Genomic DNA, 13,408 nt, shown 5'->3' with positions numbered 1-13,408 from the left:
AAAAAAGGAAAATGGGGGTATAAAAAAAAAAAAAAAAAAAAAAAAAAGATATTGACTTTTCACTCACATCAGTACTCGCACAAGTGTAATTCTTAAGCAATATTCATTGGACAGATAAGAGCTCACAATACACAAGTGTTACTATGAAGGTGTGATTTTTCCACTTGTACATTAATATAATAATTTCCCATGACAGAAGAATTCAGGCATAAATGTGCTTATAATTCTTTAGATGATAATAGAGCCCAATGGAAACAACAGCACAAACACACCATTGATTTTTCTTTTGTGTGGTTTTCTTTTGTGTAGAATACTTTCCAGTGAGTATTAACTCAGAAGACAGTATTACTGTCTTAAGTGACAGTCCCACTGGTGCAAACTGGGGTTAGGATAAGTGTTCAATTCTTAAGGGATTTCGAACCAGACACCCCCTGGATACCAACCCTGAACTTTTACCACTAAAATTACAGGCCTCTCTCATCTTTTTAAGTGGGAGAACTTGCACAATTGGTGGCTGACTAAATACTTTTTTGCCCCACTGTATATATATATATAAAACATTACATCCTTGTTGAGCAATCCAATAACTGATTTTACTAAACAGATCAGGATTATAAATAGGTTTAAAGTTATCACACACAGACAACTCTGTAATGCACTCTTCAATCCAGACATATTTGAAAGCTAAAATCATATCAGTGGCAGAACCACATTCAGTGATCTCCTTTTTAACAGTACTTAGTGGCAATGAAATAGTGGTTTTATAGTCCTTAAATGCAAGAGGAATATTAAGCTTTTAGTCTCTCTTGATGCTTGCCTTGCTTTTTTTATATATTATGGATCTAATATACCACTGTCAAGTGGTTTCACCATTTACAAAGTTTCAATGTGCAGAACTCCCACTTGATAAGACAGCCCACTACAAGAATTCCACCGGACTCCACTCATTGACCATACTTGCTTTCTTTTATTTTTCAGATTGGTTTTGATGCAGTGATCAATCAGCCAATCATTAGTCAAGCAGTCATTAGCCAAGCAGGTGAAAAACCTTTAGACAAATACAAACACCATTGTAAGAGCACGAACAAATAGAATCAAATACCAAGCAAAACTTGCATACAAAAAATGTTCTTTAAATTAACAGAGTATCATACAAGTAGACAACAAATATTTAACCGGTTATATACCAAACACTACTTTTTAAATAAATTATTTTAAACATCCTTTTTGCAACTTTTAAAATTTAAATATACTATTTAAATAAAACCAGACCTAATTCACAAACCAAACTAATGATATTCAAATACAACATGATTGAACAAACAACCCAAGTACAAAATATTAAGCTCACCGGCTGCTTCTTCAGTCTGTTGTAGTAGCTTAACTCTGCACAAAAAAAGGAATCGTTTTCCTTGTTCAAACCACTGCTACGCTACATAAAGTATGTTCTACCCTGCTAATTAATAGATTAACTTAACTACCTTCACCTGGTGTTCTCTCACTAGTGAATTCTAGTGCACTCTGGCTTGTGCACTCTAGTAAGGAAGGGCGGAGTAAGAGCAACCAACAGTTTGCCACAACAACCACAGTGTTTGCTGCATTGTTGCTTGGAAACATTTGCTGACTTGCTTTCTGGATAAAAGGCCTGTAATATGGATTCATTTATTTTGCATTTACTTGAATGCAAGCAAGCAAGAAAAGATCCATTAATGCACATTAATCAGACTTAAGAATGCATTAATAATATAGCAGGGAAAATATTAGTGTTCTAAGCAGTTATAAACACCCTCTATTGGTGTAGTGGCTTTCTGATTAATTGAAATGTTTGCGAGAATGTAATCTGACAGATTTTCTAGGTTATATAACTCCATTGGTCAGAGTAGCATATAATGGAATGTTCAGTCATGTTGTTAAAATCCACACATTCAGACTGCACTGTGGAGACCTGCTGTCTGCTTTTATTCCACTCATAAAATATTGTTGCCATACCACATAAACAAAATGACAGTAACTGCTCTCTTTTAAGCAGTTAACTTTTAACCAGTAATGCACTGCAACAGCTCAGTGCGGTTATTGGATTATTGAATTTACGTCAAGACTTTCCATTTATGTTTTTCAAATGCTTTTTTTTTTCATAAACCGAAGAGCCAAATATCCTTTTCCCACTTAAAGGGATATAAATTGAAAATTCAGACGGTTTACTCACCATCTGTTACGGGGCAAACAAGACGTGAGACATATGATCCATTTGCAAGCTTTATTAAGGGCGTGGTCAAATCAGGCGAGGGTCAGGCAATGGCAAACAGGTATAAAGAAGACAAAACAAGAGCAGTCCAGTAAACAAGCGAGGGTCAGTCGACGATGAACGTAATCCAACAGGGGCGAGACTAGAGGAATAATCCAGGTACAAAGCAAAGGTCCAGGCAGGGGCAAACAGTATCCAAACAGGGCAAGATGAGAGCGGTAATCCAAAGTACACAGGCAATGATAACAAAACGAGGAAACCGACATGGCAAGACTAGGCTAGACTAAGAAACTTAAAGCAGGCTCCGTAACATAACTATCACAACTAGCGATATGTGCATACAATACTCAGCAGCCTGAAAGGGATCTGAGTGAGTGTTATATAGTGAATGTGTGAATGGTTACAGCTGTGTGCAATCAGTGCAATGGATGATGGGATATGTAGTCCGGGATAACATGCAACAGTTTGTGTAGTGCGAGAGTCAATGTAATGGAAGGGTGACATCTGGTGGTGATGAACGGAAGTCCATGGACAGGATTCGTGACACCATCGTTCATTTCTCCATTGTTTTTTGGTCCCCATTGAATTTGTTATTGTATGGATAAAAACAGTTCTTCAATAATATTCAAAATTTTGGGCTCAGTAAGTTTATTTATTTATTTATTTGTTTGAAAGAAATTTATAAATAATTGATAAAAAGTGACATTCATAATGTATTTTCTGATATATAATAATCTGATAATAATTCTAATTAAAAAATTATATTTTACAAAATTATTAGTTTTACTTTATTTTTGATCAAATGCAGCTTTGGTGTGTGACTTCTTTCAGAAACATCTTACTGACCCCAAACTTTTGAAAGGTAGTGTATCTTATTTTGTGTTCCACAAAAGAAATAAAGTCATACAGCTTTGGAATGATATAAGGGTGAGTAAATGAATTTTCATTTTTGGGTGAACTGTTCCTTTATAATTGTGTGTAAATTCATTAGCTTGAAGAATCTGTGTCCTCAATGCAGAATTTTTTGAGAATGTCAAGTATTCAAGTATTTACAACAACATCACTAGAAAGCAAAACTGATCCAGGAATATTTTAGGCAGTTTTTTAGATTTTTGATGCAAAATGCAGCAAGTAAATGGATTATACCTTCTTGGCTGAGATATTTCTTTATTATTAAGACTTGTACAGACATACTGACCCAGATCACAATATTTGTAGTTTATAAAGAAAAAATAAAGCCATGCTAAAGGTTGAGGTTTGGTATGAAGCGATGGGACAGGCAGGGCCACAACACAACCTAACTGTACAGAGTTTTCTGGTAATGGCGAAGTCTTTCTCTTGCCCTGGAAACAGAATAACATAATTGGAAAGTTTGTAGTTCGGTCGGATATGTCAAAAAGAAGTAAGTAAAACAATGCACAAGTTACTTAATGGTAGGGAGGGAGGGCGAGAGAGCGCGCACTTCTGTTGTGTGATCTTTACTGATGTTCGCTCACTTAGCACGCATTATTTGGATTAAAACTAAATCGTAAATATAAGACAATTTATAGGGGCATTCACTATAAACGTCATTTATTTTTACCCTTAAGCATACACAACTTTCTGGCGAAAGTGACACTAACAGCCTGTGTGAAATGTGCTAGGCTGTACTGTACTTGCCCCTCTCATTCAGCACCAGTACAAATACGTAGTACTGGAAAAAGTGGTATCGGTGCATCCCTATAAAATAGAAAACATAAAAATTTTTAAATTGTAACAATATTTCACATTATTACTGTTTTTGCTATATTTTTGATCAAATAAATGCAGCCATAATGAGCATAAGGGACTTTTTTCATACATGTACATAAATCAATCTTTCCCACCCCAAACGTTTGAATTGTAATGTATCTCTTTTGTGTTCCACTAAAGAAAGTTAAATAGTTTGGATTGATTTGAAGTTAAATGATGAGTAAATGATGACAGAGTCTTTATTTTTGAGTGAACTATCCCTTTAAAGGGGTCATATGATGCGATTTCAAGTTTTCCTTTCTCTTTGGAGTGTTACAAGCTGATTGTGCAAAGATAAGATCCCTAAAGTTGCAAAGACTAAGGTCTCAAAACCAAAGAGATATTCTTTATCAAAGTTAAGACTCTGCCACACCCCCCTAAAACGGCTCGTTCTAACACGCCCCCACATATCTACCTCACTATGTGGAAATATTTGCATAATGCCGCCCAAATGTGCACGCAAAGAAAGAAGGCGTGGGTTCAGTAACCGCAGTTAGTGTTGAAGCAGCATGTCAGGGAGACACTGTGTGTTTCTAGGCAAAAGCAATAGCACTTTATTTGGCCTTCCGAAAGTAGATGCATTTAGGAATCTTTAAGATTACTTACAACAGAACAGCAATGCATTTTATGGACGACCGTTTCGTGAACCTAGGAGAGGAGGTAATTCTGACTTTGCTATGACAATCTGGCGCTTCTGAATCAGCTACTGTTTTGTTATTAGTTTAAGTATTAGCTGTTGACTGTTCAAAGGCAGAGTGTTGCGCATCGTGTGTGTGCGTGTGCGTGCGTGCGTGCGAGCGCACGTGAGAGAGAGAGAGCGAGAGCGAGAGAGACCAGCTTCATCACTGTATCTGTTACCTCTGTTCCCCTTTCGGGCTCTGTCTTTACATTTATTTTGAAAGATGAAGCTCGCGATTATGGTAAAGGTTGTTACATTTCCGATGAGTGCTTGCGGTGTTCAGCCAATCACAATGCACTGGGTCAGCTGGCCAATCAGAGCAGACTGCGCCTGTTGGAAGGAGGGACTTTGTAGAAAACGAAGCGTTTGAGAGAGGCGGGGCATAGAGGACCTACAATAATGTACAGAAATTTTAAAAAGAATTGTTTTTTGAACATTAAAGCATGTCAACATATTTTGTTACACCAAATACACAAAATAATGATCTTTAAAAAAGCATCATATGACCCCTTTAAAATTGTGTGTAAATCAAATAAAATGCCAAATGGACTGGCTTTTCATGAGTCTGTCTCTGCGAGAGTAACCTAGTAGTATTTTGAATAATATTTGATATTTGGTGGTTCTGATGATTTTGTCAGGTTGACATTAAAAAGCTTTTGATTTCAAAGTCAGCACAGCATTAAACATGCAATTATAGTCATTTACCACTCTGTTTTCCTCCTTCTTACCGGCCAGTTACATCCATGAAAAGGTCTTTATGCTGTTATTTTCCTGAAAGGGCATGTTTCCCCCCGTGTGGAGCAGATGTGTGAGATTGTGTACGTGTGTGTGTATGTGTACAGTATTTTTAAAAAGAATTGTTTTTTGAACATTAAAGCATGTCAACATATTTTGTTACACCAAATACACAAAATAATGATCTTTAAAAAAGCATCATATGACCCCTTTAAAATTGTGTGTAAATCAAATAAAATGCCAAATGGACTGGCTTTTCATGAGTCTGTCTCTGCGAGAGTAACCTAGTAGTATTTTGAATAATATTTGATATTTGGTGGTTCTGATGATTTTGTCAGGTTGACATTAAAAAGCTTTTGATTTCAAAGTCAGCACAGCATTAAACATGCAATTATAGTCATTTACCACTCTGTTTTCCTCCTTCTTACCGGCCAGTTACATCCATGAAAAGGTCTTTATGCTGTTATTTTCCTGAAAGGGCATGTTTCCCCCCGTGTGGAGCGGATGTGTGAGATTGTGTACGTGTGTGTGTATGTGATAGAAAGTTGCTGAGTGTGTGTGTGTGTGTGTGTGTGTAGGGTGGAGTGAAATGGCTACACGGCACAGTGTGTGTGTGGGTGTTTATTTCAGGCATTCAGTTAAGACAACAGGTTGCCTTCATGTAGAATGAGTAAGCAAGGAAGAGGGAGAGAGGAGGAGGCAAAATTAGAGTCCTCCCTCATATTATTTGAAATGCAAACAAATGTTGTCCCACTTTTTTTAGAACAGAAAGTCAGTGGATGTTTGTCCTTTTAAAACCCTCAAGGCTCCAATTATCTCTGAAAAATAGAAAATGTCCTTAAACACTTATGTTTTTCTTCTGTTGATAGTGCATTTCCTTCTTGTAAACAGCTATTGTTTATTTTTGCTCAAGGGAGTCCCCCCTTCTCTGTTCTCCTTTTGTTTCTTCAGTTTTATTTTTCTCATGAGTTGTACTGAAACAGGACTTTTGGATGGAATGTGACCAAACAATAGCACAGACAGAGATACTTGGGCAGGAGGCCAGGGTTTACTGGTTTCACCCATTGCTCAGGTTGAGCAGGGGTCACGGAAACGCTGATACGGAGAGATCAAGAGAAAGAGGGTGAATAATGAGCACAATCCAGATCCAGATCAGAGAGGTGTGAACAGCCACCTGACTGATTCAGATTAAGCTCCACTTCACTTTTCAGTTACAGTCAGTCCAGTAGATTGGTCAGGTTGATTTTGCATTAAACTAAGATGTATTGCTCTGAAAATAAGCAGTCAATGACATGACTTTTTTTGTCCTGATCAAGTAATGTATAGATGTAAATTAATTACATTACTAATGATCAAATAATTTTTTTTTGGTATGTAGCAAACAAGTACACACTTGCACATGCTTTTGTTGCACTCTTCCTTCTGAGTTTCTGTATTTCCCATCTTATGTCCACATCCTCCTCTTAGGCATGTGACCCCACTGTCACGCTCTTAATTGAGAGTCATTATACAATTACCTACATGTAAGCTGATGACAGCTTAAGTTTTCACTTTATATGCCTATATTCGATTATAACTACTTAACTTGTTTATAGATATCATGTTTTACATGCGACAGTCTGTCAGGCAGCACTGCATTAAGTTACAGGAATCATGCAGAGCTAATTTTAGCCATGTAACTTACTTCAGTGATGCCCTGAACTGCCTCTTACCCATACATACTCAAATTGCAAATTTATGCAATTGGCACTACATGTTTACCTGAAGTTGCTTATACTAATTGACTCACTATACAATATTAGACATTCTTTTGTTTATATATGCCAAGTAATATAAATAATATATGTACATATTTTAAATCAGCATAAAATATATATATATACTGTATATATATATATACTTTATATATATATAAAGTGTAATATGTTAAATATTTTAGATAATAGCTGTATTTGCATTAGAAAATGTATATTAAATTACATTTATTTTTCTTAAAACATTGACCCATTTTTGCATGTTTTAAAGATAAAGTTTTGTTTTGTTAAACTTATCTCTTTTTCTCCACAGTATACTTTCTGGAATTTTATACCGAAGAATCTCTTTGAGCAGTTCAGAAGAATCGCCAATTTCTATTTTCTGATCATCTTTCTAGTGCAGGTTTGTGATGGTGTCTCTTATGAAAATTGTCCTATTAGCGTGAGCTGACCTTTCTGTGACAGCATGATGTGTGATATTTCCCTCTCACCATCTTTCTCTGTAGCTGATCATTGACACACCTACCAGTCCTATGACCAGCGGTCTGCCTCTTTTCTTTGTCATCACTGTCACAGCCATTAAACAGGTGAGAAAAGACCGCTAACTTTCCTCTCTAATAGGTGTCATTATTAAGTCACTCCTTCACTGGTCTCTCTCTGCTTGTACCTCTAAATCTCTGCAGGGCTATGAGGACTGGATCAGGCACAAAGCGGACAACGCTGTAAACCAGTGTCCAGTCCACGTCACCCAGCATGGCAAAGTCGTACGCAAACAGAGTCAAAAGCTACGGGTGCGTGAGCACATAGAATGAGTATAAAATCTGGGGCTCACACCATATAGATTAGTGAATTGTGCCATTAGCACCAACACATGGATTTGAAAAGCACGAATGTTTTCAAACAGGTTTCCCTGAACAGTTCTCTTTGTTTTCCATTGGTGAAACAAACTTATACCATTGGTTGGGCTGCTCATGACACTTAAATGAATAGCAGTGTTTTGAAAGTCCCACAGTGTTTGTATTTTTGTGAAATCAACTTATTAATGGCTTAATATCTATGCAAATTAACCTGGCATTGGTGAAAATAGTTTAATGCTAAAAAATGCAAATTTCAGCTCTGAAAATGTGTGTTTTTTTATTATTATTCTCAGAGAAATAAATCAAAGTTTCGCTCTACTAACCAGCTTTCTGCTTACACAGCCAGCTTTCTGTTTGGAAACAGAATGTTGTCATGTCAACAAGCAGAATGACAGTGTACCCACGTAACCCACAAAGCACTGGGAATCTTTTGTTATTTAATTGTGAAACTATTGCTCTCTCACTCTCTTTCAATATAGAATATAAAATGTTATATAAAACTTGAAAAGCACAGTGAAAAACACTGGAAGCTGTGATGATAAAGAGAGAATGTGCTTGAATACTTACCATTACAGCTTTTCATACTGATAATCCGGTCAGCATGTGTAATCCGTTACACAACACATGCAGACAGGCCAGCGGGAACAACTACCAGGATCAGGATTTTAATTTTTTTAGATTCATGAATATGTTTTTTTTTTACGTAAGAGTCAACTCATCTAAAGTTGATTTGTTGATAATTGTGTCACACAGTTATATTATATATTACTTTATTCAATCACTCTGTCAGGGAACATACTGAAATCATTATAATCATTATTAATCTGTATTTAGGTCAGTTCAGAAGTATATTTAGATATTCGTAACACAAGATGACCAAGAAAAGATGAACACTTGATGACCCGTTCTTAAAGCAACACTATGTAACTTTTGGTGCTCTAGCGGTTAATAAACAGAACTGTACGCATCCCGCGGAAGAACATTCTAACCGGAGCTACTTCTCCAAGTTTATGTCTATGATGATTCACGCGGGTATGTGTTACATCTTTAAAAAAGCATCATATGACCCCTTTAAAGTCACAGTGTGTATTTTCTGCACCACTAGTGGTAACAAATGGAATTGCAGTTTGTTTCAGTGTCCTGAGGTAGCAACATTTGCTCAACCAGTGGTGTGAGTTTGGTGCAGGATTGTTGGTTTTGTCCAAACAATGGTTGTTGGAGACTGTTTGGAATCAGTCATAAGTTTTGCAGTTGGTATGATGTTGCTAGTGACACAAATTATACTCTTCACCTATAAGTATAAACCAAGAGAGATTTTAACAAACTTTTTCCTACTTATAAAACTACAGCACAATATAAAATATTCTCACTTTTGGTTTCTTCAGGTTGTTATTTGATTCAAACTGTTACTGTTAATGTTGAATTTGACTCTTTCTTGTCCTTCAACCTTTCAGGTGGGTGATATTGTCCAGGTGAAGGAGGATGAGACGTTTCCATGTGACCTCATACTGCTCTCCACCAGTAGAGAAGATGGAACATGTTTTGTCACAACAGCCAGCTTAGATGGAGAGTCCAGCCATAAGGTGATTGGTCATTTTATAGCAAGGCAAATATTACTGTTATTATTCCTAAAACCTAACATTAGGGGTTTATTCTAAACTGTTATATTGTGACTGAAATGTCTTGGCCGGACTATATAGCACACTGCCAGTAATTCTTATTAGATGGGAGAGGGAATAGAAGTTTTTGACCTTGGAATGCCTACTAGGTTTCTCTTGTGCTCTCCTCTCTATACAAAGACCTATTATGCAGTTCAGGACACAAAGGCATTCAACACAGCAGAGGAGGTGGACACACTGCACTCTACGATAGAATGTGAACAACCCCAGCCAGACCTCTACAAGTGAGTATTACACACATATATCAGCAGTAAACACATAAACAAATGCTCTATCTTACAAACACTCACTATGCATAGAACTACTGTTGGACTGGCACAACAGCATGTCACACACTCCAGATACCCCACTTAACTACACATACACACATTGATATAGAGCCCAGACTAGACATGAATTTCTTTCTTTTTCTCCTCTTCTGCTGTAGATTTGTGGGACGCATCAATATTTATTTGGATCGAGACGAGCCCATCGCGAGGTAAATCTATACTCAGGAAATTGACTCTTAATTAAGGGGCTAGTGTGTGAAAGATTGAATTCAGGAGGGACACTTTATCATGTTCATTGAACAAGTCTTGATGATTGGGTGAGTGGTCAGTGATGAGTGGGTCATGATGATTATGATGTTTTTTGATGTATAAATCTTGAAAGTGGACCATAGAGAACGGTACAAAATAAAAAACAATTCATTACCACTTTAAAATAGTCCTGCAAGTGTGACAGATGAATTTGCAGTACAATACATACACACAGAGTGTAAAAAGATGTGAGCATAACTTTTTTGTAATCCTGCATTTGACCTGTTTGATTATTTTAGACCCCTGGGTTCTGAGAACCTGCTGCTGCGTGGAGCCACACTGAAAAACACTGAATACATACATGGTAATAAATAACAACACTTTGTATTTACATTTCATTTATGTGCATACACATTATTTATCTTTGCAGTCCATTTTTGTGCTCATTCCATTCTTACTGATGTCAGTGATGCTAAGATCCATCACTATAACCTGGTACAATGCTTATGTGATTTTTTTTAGGCAATAGGAAGGGCAGGAGAACGAGAGGAAAGTTGCTGATTGAGTCGTTCTGTCACTCTGTTCCCACTGTAATTAAATGAGTCACTGAGGCTTGTGAGATCAGAAAGAAGTTCTTAATTGCTAGAGCGAGAGAGAAAGGGCGAGAGAGAGAGATGAATGTCACATTATACACGTGAGGATTCTAAGAGCAGGGCAAGCTCTAAAATTGTTTTAACTTTGTTACAGCGGAGCTATTATGACATAATAGCACCGTACAGTAGAACAAAAAGAGCTCAGTTATGTAACAGTGGCTTTTACATGATCAAAGCATCAAAGAGGCTGTACAGAGATGGTCATAGAGGGGAATTACAATCTCACAATGCTCTATTTCCTGTTTGTTTCTCTAGCTGTGGTCATCTATACGGGCATGGAAACCAAGATGGCCCTCAACTACCAGTCCAAGTCTCAGAAACGCTCCGCTGTTGAAAAGTAAGACACGGTGATAGGCTTTCGATCAGTTTATCTTGCTGTCAGCATGTACAGGGTAATACATTTAGTGTGCTTGTTTGTAAAGCAAATTGCGGGCTTCTGTATTTGATGTCACAAATGGTATCAAGTTGCACTCACATGTGTCTCGCTGACAATTCTGTCAGACAGATAGATGCAGCCATTAAGAAAACCATATAAAATATGTTTATATTGAACAAGCAGGTGTACTTTCAGAATCTGCTTTCAGAGTTCGGATAACATTGACTTTTTCAATCAAATAAATGTTTTTTTATACCATAAGTTAATATTATAGATGTCATTCAGACAAAATATTTTTTTTTTCTGAAAAAGGATATGGGTGATTAAACTCACAGACCCTCAGGGAAAGTTACTGCGGTTAGATCTTGTCACCCTGATGAATGATATGTGTCTTTGCCATTAGGTCCAAAAATGATTATGCTCAGTCTGGGATCATTTAATCACTTTTTGTCCTTTTGCAGGTCTATGAACGCCTACCTGATCGTGTACCTCTGCATTCTGATCAGTAAAGCTCTGATCAATACTGTCCTGAAGTATGTCTGGCAAGCCAACCCAAACCGAGATGAGCCCTGGTACAACCAGAAAACTGAGACTGAGAGGCAACGGCATGTAGTACGTGCTATAAAACTATGCTTTTTATTATAATAGTTTTTTTTTTTTTTTTTTTTTTATAATTTTTTTAACATTTAATTTTTAATAATTTATTGTTACTTTTATATTTGTTATATATGTATTGTTTTATTTTATAAAAAAATGAAGATAGTTAAAAAATGTATTATTCAAAATGAAAAAGTAATTGAGCTTTTTTAGAGTGACAAAATAAAATAGTGAGTAAATATTTATATATTTGTTTTTATTAAATATGTTATTATATTAATGTTTTTATTAAAATTTATTTATTTGGTACTACATTTATATACTACTTATACATAAAAAGATATGTTTCTTGAGCAGCAAATCAACATATTAGATTTCTGAAGAATTATGTGACACTGAATGTGAATTCAGCTTTGCATCACAGGAATAATAACTTTATAGTAATAATATTAATAATGTTTTAAAATATATTAAAATGGAAATGGTAATAATATTTCAAAATATTAGTTTTTTATTGTACTTTTGATCAAATAAATGCAGCCTCAGTGAGCATAAGAGACATCTTTCGAAAACATAAAAAATCTTAATTATTCCAAATTTTGACCTACATTGTATATACTAACTATATTTTATGCTATCATATCATTAACACAATCAAATAAAAAACAATTGCACAAACTCACACTATTTAATTCTCTGCATTTTATCCCTTCAGTTAATCCGGGCATTCACAGATTTCCTTGCCTTCATGGTTCTGTTCAACTACATCATTCCTGTGTCCATGTATGTGACTGTGGAGATGCAGAAGTTCCTTGGCTCGTACTTCATCCTGTGGGACGATGACATGTTTGATGAGGAGCTCGGAGAGGGACCGCTCGTCAATACCTCAGATCTTAATGAAGAACTTGGACAGGTAGGAAACCTTTTCAGTCCACTCCAAAACTGCTCCCTGGGTCATTATTGGTTCACTGTCTCTCTTCTTTTTCCATCACAGGTGGAATATGTCTTCACAGACAAGACTGGCACTTTGACAGAAAACAACATGGAGTTGAGGGAGTGTTGTGTGGATGGGCATGTTTATGTGCCACATGCCATCTGTAACGGGCAGATTCTACCTGGAGCTGCTGGAATGGATATGATCGACTCCTCTCCGGGCCTAGATGGAAAGGTGAGCTTGTTGTTTGTGCATAACCGCTGTAAAATTGCAGTGAATATTTTATTCATCAAGCAAAAGTGACAGGAAATACTTTTATAATCTTACAAAAGGCTTCTATTTCAAATAAATACAATCCTTTTGATTTTGAGAAAAAAATGTATCATAGTTTTCACAAAATTATTTAGCAGCACAACATTGATAATAAAATGTTTCTTGAACAGCAGATCAGCATATTTGAATGATTTCTGAAGGAAATCAAGTGACACTGAAGACTGGAGTAATGATGCTGAAAATTCAGCTTTGCCATCACATTAAATTACATTTTAAAATATATTCAAATAGAAAACACTTATTTTAAAATAAAAATATTTTAAATACTTAAAAATGCT

The 13,408-nt window shown here is 36.1% G+C and overlaps 1 protein-coding gene across 1 annotated transcript in view; it reads left to right on the top strand.

The window, feature by feature from the left end:
- Positions 1-6,559: 6,559 nt before the first annotated feature.
- Positions 6,560-13,408, top strand: part of LOC107602995 (probable phospholipid-transporting ATPase IH) — a 26,538-nt gene continuing 19,689 nt past the window's right edge. The window contains exons 1-12 of the mRNA XM_016295657.1: positions 6,560-6,589; positions 7,455-7,586; positions 7,690-7,770; positions 7,867-7,974; positions 9,495-9,623; positions 9,840-9,943; positions 10,147-10,197; positions 10,537-10,601; positions 11,146-11,227; positions 11,728-11,878; positions 12,579-12,776; positions 12,858-13,031. Of these exons, the coding sequence (XP_016151143.1) occupies positions 6,560-6,589; positions 7,455-7,586; positions 7,690-7,770; positions 7,867-7,974; positions 9,495-9,623; positions 9,840-9,943; positions 10,147-10,197; positions 10,537-10,601; positions 11,146-11,227; positions 11,728-11,878; positions 12,579-12,776; positions 12,858-13,031 (1,305 nt within the window). The remainder of the gene's footprint in view (positions 6,590-7,454; positions 7,587-7,689; positions 7,771-7,866; positions 7,975-9,494; positions 9,624-9,839; positions 9,944-10,146; positions 10,198-10,536; positions 10,602-11,145; positions 11,228-11,727; positions 11,879-12,578; positions 12,777-12,857; positions 13,032-13,408) is intronic.

This window comes from Sinocyclocheilus grahami, unplaced genomic scaffold (assembly GCF_001515645.1).
Source record: "Sinocyclocheilus grahami isolate Dianchi unplaced genomic scaffold, SAMN03320097.WGS_v1.1 scaffold339.1, whole genome shotgun sequence".
Classification (NCBI taxonomy): Eukaryota; Metazoa; Chordata; class Actinopteri; order Cypriniformes; family Cyprinidae; genus Sinocyclocheilus; species Sinocyclocheilus grahami.
This window is presented reverse-complemented; position numbering and strand designations above follow the sequence as displayed.